General features: G+C 43.4%; 1 protein-coding gene across 1 annotated transcript in view; it reads right to left on the reverse strand.

Annotated features, from left to right (window-relative positions):
• LOC120052524 (neural-cadherin-like) overlaps positions 1 to 21,050 on the reverse strand; it is a 189,751-nt gene that overhangs the window by 35,067 nt on the left and 133,634 nt on the right. The window contains exons 19-22 of the mRNA XM_038999491.1: positions 19,039 to 20,653; positions 18,373 to 18,466; positions 17,127 to 17,311; positions 6,550 to 6,776 (exon numbers count right to left, since the gene is read on the reverse strand). Coding sequence (XP_038855419.1) covers positions 6,550 to 6,776; positions 17,127 to 17,311; positions 18,373 to 18,466; positions 19,039 to 20,653 — 2,121 coding nt within the window. The remainder of the gene's footprint in view (positions 1 to 6,549; positions 6,777 to 17,126; positions 17,312 to 18,372; positions 18,467 to 19,038; positions 20,654 to 21,050) is intronic.

Genomic DNA, 21,050 nt, shown 5'->3' on the forward strand with positions numbered 1-21,050 from the left:
GTGACGATCTGGTTACCTATAAGTACAAACATCCGTCCTCGATATTACATCACAACCCGGAAAAGCATTTTCCGACATCACTTCGACATTCTAATTGGTTTTATGTAATACAAATAGAAAAGTGAGGTGTGACGTTGCATTGGGACTTTTGATGTATATACTAATGCAAACAAAACATGTGGTTATGTTTATGCTACCAACCATTTAAAGGTGGAATTTATTTATTTAACCTTTATTTAATTAGGCAAGTCAGTTAAGAACACATTCTTATTTACAATGACGGTCTAGGAACAGTGGATTAACTGCCTTGTTCAGGGGCAGAATGACAGATTTTTACTTTGTCAGCTTGGGATTTGATCTAGCAACCTTGTGGTTACTGGCCCACCACTCTAACCACTCGGCTACCTCCCCCATTTCATGGTAGCAAACATTTCTAATAGTTCTCCTAATTTCAGTTCATGTGACAAAACAAGCAAGTCGAGAGAATCATTGTACCGTTCAAGCCGCTGTGAAATATCTTTTCAATTACCAAATATATTGTATTTTCAGCTGTTTGATGCTGGTGTACAAAACCGAAAGTAAAAGATGAAAAAACAGAACAGATATACCGCTTCTTAGGCTTGCTTTCAATGAGAATGACAGATCTATAACTCACATTTGAATTTGGTCGAGTCACCCACAAAGTTACATATCGCAGCTTTAAAATACAATAAATGTGGTAACACTTTCTATGAATACCATATGCATAATGCATTATACAGCATTATACAAGTTCTCATAATATATTATACAGCATTATACATGTTCTCATAATGCACTATGATAGTAATAATACAGTATAAGCATAATAATACAGCATACGCATAGTTATAGACACACATAAAGACTCATATAGACTCACAAGTCTGTATACCAATACTCATAATGCATTATAAGTATAATCATAATCACTTATAGCTGAGGAACTCTCAACTCCGTTCTCTTATATCGAGGCTGAGTTGAGTTTTGTACCTATGTGTGTCCTGTACAACTGCGGTCTTTCTACGAGGTGCTAAAATTCATGCTTTTAATTTAAAAAAAATATCGAGTACAACCATCAACCTTTTCCTCATTTGTGTTGCTCATTCTACGTAAGCTGAGATTCAATTGGTACATGCAATTCGCGCTGAGCAATGTTATTGTAAATATTAATGTTATTGTATAATTTTGTCGCACAGGGCTTTGGCTTTTTCATTTGCATTTTTCTTTCTTGAACTATTTATGTTAATATAATATGCAGGTGTGCCAATTGTACATATGTTGGGTCTTAATTTGGTCCCCCTGTTGCGGGAGGACTTTCCTTTAATTTATTTGAGGTTGAAAAAGGCTTCTGAAGCTTGTAATTACAAAAAAACGTATCAACCCCTTCAAAATTGTCCATTACTTATAATCCACATAAATAATTCACATTTCCTGTTGCTTCAGGATTATTTTCTTGCTGTAGCAAACTAGCTCACATTAAGATCCTACATCTGTAAGATCTTGAGGCAATTTATATTATGTTTGAGAAAGAATGACGAGCTTTGTGTTGTGTCATCATGAAACGGGCAGAGTTTCATTCGCCGAAAGCAGACAATGACCACTTTATAATTGTATAGTAACAGTTTATGGTGTATTATTATCTGTCTGCCTTTGGCATTTCATCACTTTACCTAAAACAATCAAATATGACTTTATAAGTATGCTATACACCATAACAAAGGTTATGAGGCAGTAATAATAACTTGCTGCTCATTGATAAAAACGTTAGAAATGTATCACACTGATGGTAATTATAATGCTGTATGATCGTTGAGGAAAAAGTGACCAGCAATTCTAAAACACTATGTTGCTGTAAATAAAAAGTGATTATGATTATACTTATAATGCATTATGAGTATTGGTATACGGAATTATAAGCCTATGAGTCTTTATGTGTGTCTATAACTATTTTTATATCAGTGAAGGCTCCTCAGAGGAGAAAGGGGAGGACCATCCTCCTCAATGAATTTCATAAAAAAAATAATTGTAAAACATTTAGAAAGTTATCCTTTTTAGATAAAACTATACGAAATAAAATCACGTCACCAAATAACTGATTAAACCACACTATTATGCAAAGAAGGTCTACAGCAGCCTCAACAGCATTCTGTAGCGTAGCACCATGCTGTAGCCGGAGGACAGCTAGCTTCCGTCCTCCTCTGTGTACATTGACTTCAATACAAAACCTAGGAGGTTCATGGTTCTCACCCCCTTCCATAGACTTACACAGTAATTATGACAACTTCCGTGCTCTTGCAGATTGAACTGACATGTTGTACACCCAATCAAAGGATCAGAGAAATGATCTACAACTGAAATCATAAGCTACAGCTAGCTAGCACTGCAGTGTATACAATTTGGTGAATAGTTGATTCAAAGAGAGAGAAAGACAATAGTTGAACAGTTTTAAACAAATTGATCTCTGCCAAAATGAAGGAGAAGCAAGAGAGATTTCATAAATGTTTTCACTTTCAGTTTCACTAGCAAATGCAGCTAGCTAGTTTAGCCAACTGAAACACCCCTGCATCAAACAGAGGGATGCTATGTTAGCTGGCTATGACTTTCCAACACAACACTGGAACTCTTCCAAGTCAATGTAAGCTTTTGGTATTACTCATTTATTGCCACTGCGGCCCGGCGGTGTAACTACTTACTGACTGTACACTAACATTACTGCATGATTGTAGCGGGTTTACTAACGTGTTAGTTCTATTAGTTATGCTGATTATGACATTAGTTTAGCTAATATGGTGACAACGATGTAAGCTGCGTGTAGTGGTTTGGTTAGGAAAGACTATTTCGCCTGGTCACATACAGCTGATGTGCTGTGCATTGAAGTCCACAAGTGAAGGGAAGAGGTGAAGGGAGAGCGCATGAATGTGAGAAGGAATACAACGTGGCTGCTATGAAAGTGAACTGTGTTTACACGTGATCAGGGGTGTATTCATTCCACCGATTATGTTGAAAAAGTTTCTTAAACGGAAGCAAACGGAACAAAACGGGGATAAACATACCTGAATTTGTCCAATAGAAACTCTCGTTTGCAACTGTTGGACTATTGATTACACCCTACATCAACTAGATGCAGTCAAGAGTGTGCAAGATGGGACTAAATGTCACTGTCTGTCCATGTGTCACTGTCTGTCACCACAAATTTGTCTCTCGACCTGTGTGCACCTACGTTGTAAACTTTAATTCATAGGCTAGGTTGTAGCAACCTCATAATGGATTTAGGGAAAATGTGAGTATCATGTAGTAGCCTAAACCTATCGGTGTTACATTGAACTGGGTGAATGGAATTTGAATGAGAGTCATCCAATATGCTGTAATAGAAATAAGGCCATGCTCATAAAAAATAAATCGTCCTCCCTTATCTTAAACAGCACTGACCGCCACTGGTTTATACTGCATTGTTACTCTATTATAGTGCATTATGAGTATATGTATAATGCTGTATAATGCATTATTAATATGGACTTCATAGAATTTGTTACCAGAAAACGTATTTTCCTACTTCACCCTGTCACTGTGTGAAGTGTCTCTCACCTCATGTTTTTAGGCATTATCTATTTCTGTCACTGTGTGAAGTGTCTCTCACCTCATGTTTTTAGGCATTATCTATTTCTGTCAGTGTGTCTCTGCCTGTGCCACATCGCAGGGTATGTGTATGTGAGGAGTTGAGTGGGAGACGAGGAGAGGGGAGGGGGGGCAGCAGGGCATAAGGGGGATATGAGGTGGAAAACAGAGGGGTAAATGTGGAGAAGAGAGGAGAGCCCTTTGGAGAGGAGCATGCTGAGATTTCCACTTCCTCAATCCCAGCAGGCTACAGGGGGATCTTGAGTGTTCAAAGCCAGAGACACACACACTGGGAGAGAGCGGAAAGAGGAGAGGGGAGAAGGGCATACAGGGGGAGATAGGGTAGGGATGGGCTCTTAGAGATCAGGGGCAACAAATAAAACACTGTTTAAAAGTTACAAACATCAGGAGCTCCCTCTCCCCGTGCCTGTTCCATCACTACACTCACACTCACAACTCAACCAATATCACATGTCCTATTCACAATCGACAGACCCTGAGCCAATCACCAACAGAGCTAGAATATACACTATATATACAAAAATATGTGGACACCCCTTCAAATTAGTAGATTCGGCTATTTCAGCCACACCCGTTGCTGACAGGTGTGTAAAATCGAGCACACAGCCAATCTCCATAGACAAACATTTCCGTAAAAATGCAACACTCACTACCGAGTTCCAAACTGCCTCTGGAAGCAACGTCAGCACAAGAACTGTTTGTTGGGAAATGGGTTTCCATGTCCGAGCAGCCTCACACCACGCCTAAGATCACCATGCGCAATACAAAGCGTAGGCTGGAGTGGTGTAAAGCTCACCACCATTGGACTCTGGAGCAGTGGAAGCGTGTTCTTTGGAGTGATGAATCACACTTCACCAATCTGAGAACGCTACCTGCCCGAATGCATAGTGCCAACTGTAAAGTTTGGTGGAGGAGGAATAATGGTCGGGGGCTGTTTTTCATGGTTCGGCATAGGCCCCTTAGTTCCAGTGAAGGGAAATCAACACTACAGCATACAATTTCTGATCAGTGTGGAAGAACTTGACTGGCCTGCACAGAGCCCTGACCTCAACCCCGTCGAACACCTTTGGGATGAATTGGAACACCGACTGCGGGCCAGGCCTAACCACCAAACATCAGTGCCCGACCAACCTCACTAATATTTTTGTGGCTGAATGGAAGCAAGTCCCTGCAGCAATGTTCCAACATCTAGTGAAAAGCCTTACCAGAAGAGTGGAGGCTGTTATAGCAGCAAAGGGGGGGACCAACTCCATATTAATGCCCATGATTTTGGAATGATTTTTGGTCATGTAGTGTACTTCAAAACGCTGTTTTTATTATGTGACTTAGGGGTGGCATTTTCCTACACAATATCATCTACTGGCGAGACACTGACAAAGAGTATGTAGGGCTATGCTTTGATATTTCGATATAACTTACTTATAATAATTTTTGGATTGTCCATGTACCCAGACAACACAGAACCCAGAAGTGAAGTCTCACAACAAAAGGCCTGGAAGCAGTGATCTATGACACAAAAGGGTCCTCTTTCACTCTCCCGAAATCAACCAGAACATCCCTTCTCTCTAGCTGGCTTATTACTTCTACAAGAGGAAGATAGAACTTGGTCTACATATCAATGAATTTAACCACAGGAAACCAATATGTACTTTCTTAAAACTCTCAGGGGTGCACTAAGAATTGAAATGCTCAACCAGCAAGGGAAATCTCCATTGCCATGTCAGAAACAGAGAGAGAGAGCGAGAGATAGAGAGAGAGAGAGAGAGAGAAAATATAATTGTCTCATATTTCCATTACTCTAGAATTGCAAACATTAATAACCGCAGCCGTCCCCCCTCCCTATTTCCCTCTCCGCGCTCATCTTCTCTCGCCACGCTTCACATCTCATTGTGATCAATGTATTTTCAGAGGGGCACACGGAATCCAGATGAAAAGAGCACAAACCACACCTGAAGCATCCACGACCTCTCTCTCTTCTTTACTTCTCTCTCTCTCTCTTTCTCTCTCTCGTTCACTGATTTCCCTCTCCTTCTATAACTCTGTATATCCCCCTCTCCATCTCTCTCTCTCCCTATTTCCCTCTAGCTTTCAACTGCATGAAAGAGGAAAGTGAGCGTGCGCCTCAATGAAGAGATGTCAGAACAAGGTGAAGCAGGGTCGGGTTCAAATGTTGAAATTGTACATTTAGTCATTTAACAGACGCTCTTATACAGACCGACTTACAGGAGTATTAGGGTTAAATGCCTTGCCAAGATTTTTCACCTGGTCGGTTTTGGGATTCGAACCAGCGACCTTTTGGTTACTGGCCCAACGCGGTTAACCACTAGGCGATTTAATGGTCTAGTTTAACTTCAAAGATTGTTCCTGTGTAACAACTACACTGTAAGGCTCCACAGCCCACAATGATCTATAGCCGGTCTGGTGAATACAGTCCAATACTGCAATAACTAATGTATTCAAAGTGACAGCACCATAATAGCAGCTTCAGACATATTATGCTGCAATTGACATCGCAATGTTGCATAATCTATTCGTAACATCCACATAAACCAGCTCAAAAAAACTAGAGGGTTATATTTTTCATTACGTGGGAAAACACAAGGCTACACAAATACATATTGCATATTTTTTCGATTGAAATCCCCCTCTCTTCAAAACAGGCTAGCAACAGTCCCTGAGTGACTGCATTTTCCATAATTGGACCACACATGTAAATGTCTTCTGTCCAGTAATTCTGTGTGTATTTTCAGTGGCGTCGAGTTAGGGTTGCATCTTCTAACGCTTAACATTGAGTGAGGCTCGTTAACATAATCGTTCTAGGTTTATTTTGAACTCACAGAAAATCACAGTATATCCGACAGGATCACTTCCAGGGTCATCATTACACAGTACCTTTTGCTTGTGAGCGGCGAGGTATCCCTGGAGTTTCTCTGCTCTGAGGAAAGGACTGCTGTGCACTGCGAAGCGCACGTCCAGTGTCCTCTCCCTGACGTCCATCAGGCTGAAGACGTTGATGTCATCAACGCCCACCGCCAACATCTCCGACAGGAAGTCCACCAGCAGTTCATAACGACTCCTCAAGCTACCACGCTGCTCAATAAACTCATTCGCTGTGATGTCTGCAACACACACACACACACACACACACACACACACAAGTAGACACACAAACAAACAAAGTTATACAAGCCAACATATGCCACATGACTCTTCCCTCTCGTTTTCCTAGGCAGAAACAGATGCATCCCTACAATCTCTTCAATGAGCAGGAGAAACATACAGGCAGTAAACAGAATAACAGACAAGCTCTGCTTGTGACTTCTACTCTTATTAGAGAGACACTCCGTATCTGTAATACTGGACATATATTTCTAAAAGATAAAGAGCTGTACTCATGAAAAATGCATGTCCTCGAAGCAGCTCTGGATGTATTTAAGGAACATTAAAGTCGTGCGAGGACCATGTTCCCAGACCTGACCTGACAGGCCCTGTCAATCTCCTCTCCCCTCCTGAGAGCCACTGGCCCTGGCCCAGCGAGACAGACACCACCCAGCCCTGCTACACAATGTCACAGTCACAGCTAACGCTCACACAGACAGACCACAATGGCCATGTCGGGGATATTGAGCGGGGGGGTGAGGGGGGATGGTAGAGGACGGTACAGCCTTCAACCTCAATTTGGAACATGGCATCGCTGCCAAGGAGAGGGTGCCAAGGTGAGAAAGCTCCTGAGCCGAGGCCACCTCTAATTGAGCCAACACCTTCTAGCATGGGATTAGGAGAGAGAGGGAAGCTGGGGATGGAGCAGGGGCCCTGGGCTTTACCTCTGCCCCACTCCCCTCAGTCCCCTGGGCCCTGTTTGACACAGACAGGGTCCACCTACTGCTCCAATCGAAACTCTTCAGCCCACAGGAGACAGGTGGAAAGGAAAGGGAAAGAGATTTCATCCAATTTTCATGACATCAGTGACATAGTTATAAATTGTTTTAAGGGAGAAGACTCCAATAATCATACCTGATGAATGAAACGTTTAATAAATGCCTGTTTTTGAATTTGGGTGTTTCTACAAAGTTTAGTGTGTGTAACTGTCTGACTGAATGTGTGTGTGTGTGTGCACGTGTGTGCGTGCATGTGACGTGCATATGTGAGTGCATGTGTGTAACTTTCTGACAATGTGTGCTCTCATCTCTCCCACTCTTAATCCCCAGGCTGACGGTAGGCTTTAAGTGTCATGCTGGGAACACCTGAGCGGTGTCAATCTGGGATCATTAGGTCCTGAGGAGTGTCAGTGTTGCTCAGTGTGACTAAGGCCACGGGAACAGACAGAGGGAGGAATCCTAGATTGACATTAAGAGAATGGAAATGCAATTCAGCGAGAGGATGCTGCTGCCGGTGCTACTGCCGTCTGTCTGGTCTCATTACCAGAGCGGTGGGAGACAGACAGGGACTCTCTTTAACATGGAGGGACAGATTGACACCTGGCTTTGATCCAAAGCAAAGATCACATCGACTATCCTTCCCACGGGCATTAGGGGGATACACACACACGTGAACTCGTGGACATAAGTGTACTCGCACGCACGCACGCGCGCGCGCACACACACACACACACACACACACACACACACACACACACACACACACACACACACACACACACACACACACACACACACACACACACACACACACACACACACACACACACACACACACACACACACACACAGTGGCGGATTTAGGTGTTGGTGACATGGGCAGCTGACCGCACACAATTCTTTGGAATGGTGACATTTACGCGATTGGTTTTCTAGCGCTCATTTGCACGTCATGTCAATGATATCATGTCACCGTGTGGGACTGTGGGTCAATTAACCGTGTCAGAGTGGGCGCCCTGATTCTAGTTTGTGAGCTAGGCAGGCTACTGCCTGGGAAGGTCTCCCACTCAGAAGTACGAGATGGAGAGGGGGGCGGGGTTGACCTCAGGACCCCGACTGGAAGCCCGAGGTAGGGGGAGCGGGGGAATCTATCAAATAGTGCACCTCTAACTTTGTACAGTACTAATGCAATTAGTAAATAAGTCACACTACAAAATGCTACGGAATAAACCACAATTCATTCATAATACTGTGAATATATTCAGTTGTAGTCGGAAGTTTACATACACCTTAGCCAAATACATTAAACTCAGGTTTTCACAACTCCTGACATTTAAGCCTAGTAAAAATTCCCTGTCTTAGGTCAGTTAGGATCACCACTTTATTTTAAGAATGTGAAATGTCAGAATAATATTAGAGAGAATGATTTATTTCAGCTTTTATTTCTTTCATCACATTCCCAGTGGGTCAGAAGTTTACATACACTAAATTAGTATTTGGTAGCATTGCCTTTAAATTGGTTAACTTGGGTCAAACGTTTCAGGTAGCCTTCCACAAGCTTCCCACAATAAGTTGGGTGAATTTTGGCCCATTCCTCCTGACAGAGCTGGTGTAACTGGTTTGTCAGGTTTGTCAGGTTTGTAGGCCTGCTTGCTCGCACACGCTTTTTCAGTTCTGCCCACACATTTTCTATGGGATTGAGGTCAGGGTTTTGTGATGGCCACTCCAATATCTTGAATTTGTGGTCCTTAAGCCATGTTGCCACAACTTTGGAAGTATGTTTGGGGTCATTGTCCATTTGGAAGACCCATTTGTGACCAAGCTTTAACTTCCTGACTGATGTCTTGAGATGTTGCTTCAGTATATCCACATAGTTTTCCTGCCTCATGATGCCATCTATTTTGTGAAGTGCACCAGTCCCTCCTGCAGCAAAGCACCCCACAACATGATGCTGCCACCCCCGTGCTTCATGGTTGGTATGGTCTTCTTCGGCTTGCAAGCCTCCCCCTTTTTCCTCCAAACATAACGATGGTCATTATGGCCAAACAGTTCTATTTTTGTTTCATCAGACCAGAGGACATTTCTCCAAAAAGTACAATCTTTGTCCCCATGTGCAGTTGCAAACCGTAGTCTTGCTTTTTTATGCCGGTTTTGGAGCAATGGCTTCTTCCTTGCTGAGCGGCCTTTCAGGTTATGTCGATATAGGACTCGTTTTACTGTGGATATAGATACTTTTGTACCTGTTTCCTCCAGCATCTTCCCGAGGTCCTTTGCTGTTGTTCTGGGATTGATTTGAACGTTTCGCGCCAAAGTATGTAGTGAAATAATGAAATAATTACGTAGTACGTAGTGAAATAATCTGTCTGTAAACAATTGTTGGAAAAATGACTTGTGTCATGCTCAAAGTAGATGTTCACACTGACTTGCCAAAACTATAGTTTGTTAACAAGAAATGTGTGGAGTGGTTGAAAAACGAGTTTTAATGACTCCAACCGAAGTGTATGCAAACTTCCGACTTCAACTGTAGTTTCACAGACATATTGTTGCATTTTTTTTCTGGTTTGTGCGAAATCGTTAAGAATAATATATAACCAGTCTGCACACCACCAAGGTGAATTGGTTTAGTCTTGACTCTTGGTTGACAGTGTTGGGGGATGGGTAATGTATTAGTGCCAAATCAACACAAATGGATAAGAAAAGGTCTAAGACATCAGGTGCCCAGTTTAGGACAAAGAGGGATGAAGAAGAGGAGAAACGCACAAAAGACAAAGGTATGCAGCTATGTCATGTCTTTATGAGTATAATATTATGCATGTCATGAAATAGGCTAGTATGACACTTATGTTTGTTAGTCTATGTTGCTATGTTGCTTGCTATGCTATTACACATAGGGCTACAATATTCCGTTTTCTGTCCAACTAGCTTACATAACATTGGATATCATTTCACACAGTTTCATCATGATAGTAGCCTGCAGCAAAATGATTACAACCTAACTAGCACATTATGGATTTGGTTAACTTTCATTGAGGTGACATCATGAAGGTTTTCTGTGATAGTTTTGACTAGGTCCTGAGCTCATTAAGGGGAATTTCCAAAGCTGTAGGCTAACTTTAAAAGACGTCTATTATGCTGATATTTGGTCTATTTTGTGATATATTGAATCTTTTGGGGTGTCTTATGCCTATAATTAGCCAAGGAGGTTGTATGGTTCATTTGGTTCCGATTCTGAAAGTTTGATAAATTGTGCATAATGTATTTAGGGTGTCAGGGTGTCAGACTCATATACTGTATTTCAATGCAAATTCAGGGGCACTTCTGAAATATTTTGGAGCACCCTCTGGCACTGGCCAGGATGAGGAACCATCTACCTCCTCAGCCACACAGGCCTCTTCAGAAATGATCTCGAAGCCTCAGGATGAGGAGCCATCTACCTCCTCAGCCACACAGGTGTCTTTACAAATGTTGTCTGAGCCTGAGGAAGAAGACCCATTTGCTTCCACTTCTCCCCAGCAGGATTCTTCAAGTGTGTTTGTGCGCACGCGCACGTGTGTCTGGGTGCACACACACGTGTTTATGTGTGCATCCCTGCATAACATAAACAAAATAAATACTTTCCCTTTTGGAAAGTTTTAGGTTTCCATATTGTAGGTAACAATGATGATTGTATTATTACTGGGTTTGTATGTGGGATGTTCCACCACTATAAATGCTGTGAATAACTTGTGTCAACTTATGCCCATGTGCTCTCCATTAGAAATGCCTGTAGCAGCATCCCCACCATATCCTGCTGCTGAGGATGAACCACTGTCTACAGACCCTGCTGACTGGCCTTCAGTTCTGACTGACAGAATTCGGACACAACCAGTTTGCAGAGGACCAAGTGAGGTACTTTGTTTTCCCAAGGAATGAGAGTGATGGAAGAAGTTCCCACCACCAGTATTTCAGGAAGACCTTGGTGAGTGGTGATAAAATCCCTAGAAGTTGGTAGGTGTATTCTGAAAGAAACAACAGCCTCTTCTGCTTCTGCTGCAAACTCTTTTCTAAGAAGAAAATGTATTTAGCAAACTCAGGACAGGACAGACTAGAAACATGCAAGTTCTTTGCTGACTTCGCACGACAGCAGTCCAGAACACCAAAACTGCATGGAATCAAGGAAAGAACTGGCAATAAGGATTTTAAAAAATGGAAACAATTGATAAACATGAAATGGTACTTATGGAGGCTGAGAGGATAAGATGGAGAGAGGGTTTGACACGTCTGAATGTTATTGTGCCGTCTCTGGCAGTTAGAAATCTGGCACTAATGGGACACACAGAAACACTGTACTCTCCATCAAATGGACATTTCCTCAAAGAGGTTGAACTGAAGGCACAATTTGATCCAGTCATGAAAGAGCACCTTAACCGTGTCCAAAAAGGGACCTCGAGTCACACCACCAGCTACCTTGGCCACCAAATACAGAATTAACTCATTGGTTTGTTGAGCAGCAAGGTCATTTAAAAAATGTTGAGTGACACAAAGCTGGCAAAATTCTTGAAGGTGTCATAAGAATTTGGACAAATTCACTTATAGTATATAACATTTAGTCAATAGTTAAGTATTTGGTCTCATATTCCTAGCATGCAATGACTTCATCAAGCTTGTGACTACAAACTTGTTGGATGCATTTGCAATTTGCTGTGGTTGTGTTTCGGATGATGTTGTGCCCAATATAAATTCATTGTAAATAATGTAGTGTCATTTTGGAGTCACTTTAATCTGTAACTTTCTCACTCATCATTATTCATGATTCATTCATTATGATCCATAATCATGGTAGCATCCACATTAATGTAGAAGTGTTCAGAAACATATTCTAGTCTTATTTACAATAAAAGTGACTCCAAAATGACACAATACATTATTAACCATTGATTTCTATTGGGGCACAACATAACCCGAAACACAACCAAAACCAACTGCAAATGCATCCAACACATTTGTAGAGTCACAAGCCTGATGAGGTCATTGTGTGCTAGGAATCTGGGACTAAAATACAAAACTTTTGACAAAATGTAATACCATATAAGTGAATTTGTCAAAATAATTATACACCTTCAAATGGGGGGACTAGACATAGACATAAAATGCATTGATTTCTAAATGGTACAACAGATATATATGAAAATACCCTCAAATAAAAGGTGCCATTCTGTACTGTTGCCTCATATAAAACGTTTGATCTCAAATCCAAAATGGTGGAGGACAGAGCCAAATTCAAAGTTTTAGCTTCACTGTCCAAATAAATATGTAGGGGACAGTAAATACAAACTACCTCCAGACTAGCATTCCCCTGTCATGTCAGGTCAGCAGACAGACACGCTGATGGTGACAGAGTAGAGGGTCTCAGTTGACTGGGTCAATAGGACCTTGAGACAGACTCAGAGGTTAGTACTGGTGTTAATCCCAAAGGTGAACTGAAGATATTTTTTCCAATTTCTCTTTTTATTGATCCCCTGAAGCAGGACCTTAGAGAGATGCAAACAGGTGAGATGGGCCCCATCTCACCTGTTTGTTAGTCAGAAGGAAGGGATGGGGGAGGAATGGAATGAGGGATAGAGGGATTCAACTTTGAACTTTTTCAAACTAATCTCACAGCCAGAAAAGGACACACTCAAGCTGTTTCAAAGTTCTTTATTCAACATACTAGACATTCCCCAGAGGGCTGTGCATTTGAGAGAGAGAGCGAAACAGAGTGAGAGTGTGTGTACTTGTTTTCCTTCCTTATCAGCACCCCAACGTCCTAATAATTCACTTGAATGTCCTGACAAGGTAAGAAAACAATAAATTGTTTGAAAAGTCTGGACTTTTTTCATGTCCTGAATTTGTTAAAATGCTATTTTAAGCTTAAGGGTTAGATTTTGTGTTTTGAGGTTTAGGTTAGGGATAGGGATATGGTTTAAGGTTAGGTTTGTAGTATGTCTGTTTATGGAGGTGTTTACCTTGAATTGCACTGGCCCATTGTAATTCTAAGGTTAGGGTTAGGTTTCGGGGCTAAGGTTAGGGTTAGGTTAATTAAGGGTTAGGGAAAATAGGATTTTTAATGGTCAATTTTTTTTACTCCCCACAAAGTCCTGAAATTTCACAAAAATAAAGCTGTGTGTGTTGTGTGTGTGTGTGTGTTGTGTGTGTGTGTGTTGTGTGTGTTTCTTTAAGGATGTACTAAACTCAGCAAAAAAAGAAACGTCCTCTCACTCATTTTCAGCAAACTTAACATGTGTAAATATTTGTATGAACATAACAAGATTCAACAACTGAGACATAAACTGAACAAGTTCCACAGACATGTGACGAACAGAAATTGAATAATATGTCCCTGATCAAAGGGGGGGTCAAATCAAAAGTAATAGTCATTAAGTATCTGGTGTGGCCACCAGCTGCATTAAGTATTGCAATGCATCTCCTCCTCATGGACTGCACCAGATGTGCCAGTTCTTGTTGTGAGATGTTACCCAACTCTTCCACCAAGGCACCTGCAAGTTCCCGGACATTTCTGGGGGGAATGGCCCTAGCCCTCACCCTCCGATCCAACAGGTCCCAGACGTGCTCAATGGGATTGAGATCCGGACTCTTTGTTGGCCATGGCAGAACACTGACATTCCTGTCTTGCAGGAAATCATACACAGAATTAGCAGTATGGCTGGTGGCATTGTCATGCTGGAGGGTCATGTCAGGATGAGCCTGCAGGAAGGGTACCACATGAGGGAGGAGGATGCCTTCTCTGTAACGCATAGCGTTGAGATTGCCTGCAATGACAACAAGCTCAGTCCGATGATGCTGTGACACACAACCCCAGACCATGACAGACCCTCCACCTCCAAATCGATCCCGCTCCAGAGTACAGGCCTCGGTGTAATGCTCATTCCTTCGACAATAAACGCAAATCCGACCATCACCCCTGATGAGACAAAACCATGACTCGTCAGTGAAGAGCACTTTTTGCCAGTCCTGTCTGGTCCAGCGACGGTGGGTTTGTCACCATAGGCGACGTTGTTGCTGGTGATGTCTGGTGAGGACCTGCCTTACAACAGGCCTACAAGCCCTCAGTCCAGCCTCTCTCAGCCTCTCTCAGCCTATTGTGGACAGTCTGAGCACTGATGGAGGGATTGTGCGTTCCTGGTGTAACTAGGGCAGTTGTTGTTGCCATCCTGTCCCGCAGGTGATGTTCGGATGTACCGATCCTGTGCAGGTGTTGTTACACGTGGTCTGCCACTGCGAGGACGAGCACCTGACCGCCCTGTCTCCCTGTAGCCTAAGACATGTTCACGCAGATGAGTAGGGACCCTGGGCATCTTTCTTTTGGTGTTTTTAAGAGTCAGTAGAAAGGCCTCTTTAGTGTCCTAAGTTTTCATAACTGTGACCTTAATTGCCTACCGTCTGTAAGCTGTTAGTGTCTTAACGACCGTTCCACAGGTGCATGTTCATTAATTGTTTATGGTTCATTGAACAAGCATGGGAAACAGTGTTTTAACCCTTTACAATGAAGATCTGTGAAGTTATTTGGATTTTTACCAATTATCTTTGAAAGACAGGGTCCTGAAAAAGGGACGTTTCTTTTTTTGCTGCGTTTATATGCTTATGTGAACTGGTGTGGGCGTCTAAATGATTCACTATTCATCACCCATTTCACCTTTCAATCAATTTCTCCTGTGAGTTTACCACAAAGAGCCTTAATCTCCCAGAAGAAGATTTAACAGTACATGTCCTTATTGCCTTCCACATTTGCTCTTGAAATGGAATTTAAAATGTCATCGAGGCTATGTCAGTAATACTATAAGTAGAATTTTTCGATAATCCTTCAGACTTGGAATCCATGAGAATGTTTACAGAGTGCTTTATTTGTGAAACAAACCTGAAAATGGCTTCCAACAATCCCAATTCTCTTCAGGTAATTGCTGTTTACAAATGCATTTGGATTGGGGGCAGTCTTGGTGTTGACATTTAAAATGTTCTGGGTTGTGTCTACAAATGTATATTTAACCAAAAGTTTTAACACCGAAAGTTTTGGACTTCTAACCCTGTTTAAACATTGTGTGTTTCAGCTACAAACTTCGGGGTTGTACCATTGGATTCACCTATTTCTTCTACGTCCGTAGATACCAACCAAGTCTGTGGGATTAATGGGGGCTGAGCTAGATCGGCGTTTGTGAGACAAGGGTGGAGCCTGAAGAGGCCCGGGGCCGGGTCTTTTAATAAAAACGTCTGTATAGTCTGAATGGTTTCAGCTACAAACTACTAAAAGCTATCTATGAAAATCGGAGACTCCCACGAACACACACATTGCTCTATGATGCTCACAAGCTACACAAGAGCTGTTAGAAGGTAAGGCCTTAATCTAGGGCATCCCAGGACATAGTGTCTATAATACTGTAATAAGCTCACATAGCTGCTGTCACAAACTCCAAACTCCACACAGTTGAAACTGACTAGTTGAATATTCATTTCCCACCAAGGAAACAATTTCTGTACTTACAGTATTTATCTAAATTCATTTGTATCTGTTTTTTGATTTGGCGGACCTTACTGGTTTTATTATTATAAACAAATACTGTCAATAAACTCATGAATGCAACTGTTTATGTCAAATTGTTCTACATGTATCCCTGGTTTTCCTAAAAAGAAAACGGTAAAACACTTAACTGTGAGGATAAATATAAATGCATAATATTACATGCAGATAAGTCAGATAAATGAAAAACTGGTGTCTCAGGACTGATAGGGTTAGTGAAATTGCACTCTAGGTTCAGCTGGCTCAGGTCTCAGCACTATAGCAGTTGTTGACATATTGTTCAACCTCAACAGACCTTTTATGGCATGAGCCATTTCAATCAATACACACTCTACAGCTCTCTAAATGCAGTGGATATTGTTGTCGTTTAGAGGATGCACTCGAAATACCCAGCTAAGAAGTGTACGAAACCAGACGGCTCTACTGTAGACTAAATGGGCTGAAGAAGAGAACAAACAAACAATCATTACGGGAGATTTTGGTTCCATTTTCATCACTGACAGTAACATATTATAAAACATCCTGTTTACCCAGTTTCCTTTAAATAAATAATGTGACACAGTATATAACCACCAGCTGTAATGTAAAGGCTCCTGGTTGGTGTGACTACATTGCCTGCTGCTGTTTTTGGAATTTGAAGCAAATCCCTTTTATCAGCTTATATGAGCCGTGGCTCCCTCCGCTATTCCTCCCTCTCTCTTCTCATTTAAATAGCGCCGAAATCATAAAATCCCCTCAGCCGTAGACCATTTCTTCCAAAGTACATTTAATTTTCACACACATAAGCGGTGTATCAGACCATACTTGACACCCAAAATGAAAGTGCTGAGGAACCAAAACATTGTCTAATTGCAATTTCAAAATGACATATTTCCAAGAATTACCCATTTCCACTGTTACTAACCCATACATTGTATCTTGAAGATATATGTTCTTATAAAAATAAGAAATAATCTTCATCTGACAACATGAAACAATATAAAACAATTCGGTCACAGGTCATAGGTCAAAGTTCAGAGGACATGTGTACTGTACTGTACCTGCCAGGCGGAGGGATCCAGAGTTGTAGATGGCCTCATCACGCAGCTCCCTCACATACACCATTACCCCAGAGACAGCGTCTGGCCACACTCCGTCTGACACGCGCACCTGAAACTCGTAGCTGCCCGGGGGAGCGTTCTCCTTAATGATCAGGAATCCCGTCCGCTTGTTCAGGAGGAAGTAACTGAGGAGGCATAAAAAAAAACACATCAGCAACATCAATTCTTCATATATCGCATGTAAAACGAGCAGCCTGTGGTGGATCTGTAGATAGATTTGGTGATACACCACTGTGAATGAATACTGGGCTGACATAAAAGAGAAGAAATGACTGAGAGACTTTGGGAACCAGAGAGAGGAGATTAATACACAAAGATTAAAAACAGCAGAATTAAAGAAGGAATAGATAAAAGACAGCAGAAAGAGAGAGGATGTAACAAGAGAAAAGAGGAAATGATGGGGGAGGAGAGAATAGAGCGGCAGGGAGGAGGGAGGAAGAGAGGAGAGGATAGAGGAAAGAAGGGGAGGGGAAGGGGAGATTATAAAAGTGAAAAAAAGATGAGAGGAAGCAACTCCTTGTGGTCCACAACTTCATACTTCTTTTGTAATTGAGCTCATTCAAGTTGAATTACACTGGGAATCAAAGCAAGATCCCAGGCAGATCAAATAGCGAAGGAGACGTTGAGATGCGCTGGTTTATCATCTTCAAATCCAACCGTGTTTTATATGAAGTGTCAAAATTTGTCAACTGGACTCCAGCCATTTCCCTATTGAGTAATGCAGAAGTTTCTCTACTCGAGTGAAGATGAGAGATGCTAGATTAAATATTAACTCTGTATAGATTCAACAACATACTGTAGCTATGTGTGTTGAAAGAACAGATTCTCTGGGAGGGAAGCTACAGTCAATCTGAGTTCATGTATGTGAGTGCAGTGCAGGTGGCAGTGGTAGTCGTCATGCTTCTGGATGTGAGGCCGTCAAGGTGTCACATGGTATGATATGTTCTGAACACCGCTGTAGCTGCTGAGCCTTCACAGAGATCTCAAGGCAACCGTCTCAAAAACACCCTGTCGCTCAGGGTTCCTCTGCTCGTCTCGCACCTTCGTCGCAGGTGCTGGTCCACAACATCAATGACAGAGAGGCTGTCGGGAGACATCACTCTCAAGGTTTTATGGGGCGTTGAGAGAGGGGGACGGAGGGAGGGAAAGAGAGAAATACAGAGGAAGAGAGCTAGAGATGTCTTACTTGGGCACATGTCCCTCAAAGGCATAGGTCTTGTTGTCCCAATCATCAGGATCCGGGGCGTAGACCTTCCCCAGGACAGTGGTCGGCATCCTCCCTGTCGGCAAAGAACATTGATTTTCTCAAGGGTGTGTGTCTCTGTGTGTGTGTGTCATGAAGGGGTATAGTCAAAAAGAGCACTGTTCACATGGACATTAAAGTATTCTGAAAACAGCAGGCTGCATATGAATGCTTGTAGAGAGAAAGGCAATCATAATCACCGCAAGGCAACAAGAAAATGTGTCTGAAAGAAACTAGTCAACACATGCTATCAGTAACTCTCCATTGCACTTCAACAAGAGGAACATGATGTATTGACTCATTTTGTGAAAGGAGAGGAACACACCTGGAATAGATAGTCAACCCTGAAGAGGAGAAAAGAGAATCAGCTATACCTAATTGCTCGCTCCTACAGCGGCTCCTACAAAAGGCGCCAGAACAACAAGAGAGACATGGCTTCTTTTCATAAACTCCCGGTTGAAGCAAAACCTTCAAGCCTTGGAAAAGGTCAGACTGAGGGTCAAACGATTTGCTCCTCATTCATATATTGCTTTGTGAATATGTTCTCTCATTGCTGTGCTATTTATGAATACATGCATTATAGTGTATTGATGATGGCAGTGATCTCACCTTTGTGACTGTTGACAAAAATCTCCTTCTCTCCTGCCTGGTGAGCATGGTCGTTCTCGTCTCCTATGGTGATGGTCAGAGTGTTAGTGACAGTCTTGGGTGGATGGCCGCTGTCACTCATGATGATCTGCAGGTGGAACTCTTTCTGCCTCTCCCGGTCGAATGCCCTCAGGGCTGTGATGGTGGCCGTGCCGTTTCCGTTATCCTGCAGGTAGAAGTCGTTGCTGTGGTTTAGCTCTAAGGGAAGGCTAAAGTAGAATGGAGATCCGTTCTCCGCTGAGTCTCGGTCTACGGCCCGCAGCAGTGTGGAGGTCTGGTTGAGTCTGACCAGCTGGGGACCAGCGACGTTCTCCCACACCACTGGGGTGTACACTGCCTCAAACTCCGGCCCATTGTCGTTGACGTCCAGCAGAGTCAGCTGAATGATGGTGCTGCCCGTCAAGGCCGGAGAGCCGTGGTCAGTAGCCAGGATGACCAGGTGGTGCTGCGCTGCTGTCTCTCTGTCCAGAGCGCTGGTCACAGTGACTAGACCAGACTGGTCTACAGAGAACTGGCCCAGAATGTCTGACTCCTGGAGGATTCTGTAGGTGATCTCCTTGTTTTGGCCTGAGTCAGAGTCGCTGGCCGTCAGCCTGGCCACACTGCTGCCCACGGGCACGTCCTCGGGCAGGGGCGCCGGCGGCTGGGAGAGCGCGATGAAGATGGGTGCGTGGTCGTTACAGTCCTCTACCTCTATGACACAGTGGATGAAGCTTGAGAAGTCCAGGTCTTCGACCTTCAGGGTGAGGTTGAAGCGCTGCTCACTGGGCCTCTCGTAGTCCAGCCTCTTCTTCAGTCTCAGGGTGCCACGCTGCTCCTGCCGGTGGCTCACCATGGAGAACTTCTGCTCTGGGTCTCCTGCCACCACACTGAAGGTGAGATGGGCGTTCTCTCCTGTGTCCCAGTCCTCAGCAGACATCTCCAGCAACACAGCGTTGGGCTCACTGCTCTCAGGAACCCTGGCCAGGCAGGACCGCTCTGTGAACCTGGGTGCGTGGTCGTTCACGTCTGTCACCCTGATGGTGGCGGTACCCGTGCCCACCATGCCACCCCCGTCCCTGGCCTCCACCACCAGCAGGTAGGCCTCTGCCTGTTCCCGGTCCAGGCCACTCATTGCCACCGAGATGGTTCCCGTGGACGGGTTAATGCTGAACATGTCAGAGCCGCTGCCACCTGTACCCGTATCACCCACAATCCTGTAGGAGAGCACGGCGTTCTGGCCCACGGCCGAGTCGTCCAGGTCGGTGGCCGTCATCTCCATGACAGAGGTGCCGGGGGCAGAGTTCTCCGGCACGTTGCCATGACAATCAGGGGCACAGGTGAAGACGGGTGCGTTGTCGTTGATGTCCCACACGTTGATGATGATGTCAGTGAATCCGGTCAGACCCTCGCCGCCTTCATCTGTGGCCAGGACCACAAACCTCCACACGGCCCGCTCCTCCCGGTTCAGAGTCCTCTGAGCGTAGATCTTCCCCGTCACCTCATCAATAATGAACTCGCTCTCGGCTCCCTGGCCATGGAGGGAGTACCGCAGGGCCTCCTGGTCAGCATCCTTATCTGGGTCAGTAGCAGTTACCTACAACATCAAAGGGAATGTGCTCTTTAATCTGCAGCGCACCAACTTTTTTTTTATGGAGTTCAGCACTGTTTAATTATTGAAGCTTGCTGACTTGGTGTCATCCATCAGGTTGGTTGAAGTGTTAACTTCACACCTACCTACTCTGCACAGTGATCAACTCTAGTTTATCGGCTATGTGCACAACTTTCACTCTCCTGACCTCAGCCCCAATCAATCCCCAGGCAGAGCAACATCTACAACATTTAAATCTACCATGAGAATTGCAGAGTGTCAGGTATTGTAGGTGAAATGAAACCAATGAGCTACTATGGAGTGGTGGGGGAGAAACTGTAGTGGGCTAAAGCTTCTACCAGACGTCCCATCCGAAGAATCTTATAAAACAGGGATGTTGGAA

The sequence above is a fragment of the Salvelinus namaycush genome, chromosome 1 (genome assembly GCF_016432855.1).
Source record: "Salvelinus namaycush isolate Seneca chromosome 1, SaNama_1.0, whole genome shotgun sequence".
Taxonomy (NCBI): domain Eukaryota; kingdom Metazoa; phylum Chordata; class Actinopteri; order Salmoniformes; family Salmonidae; genus Salvelinus; species Salvelinus namaycush.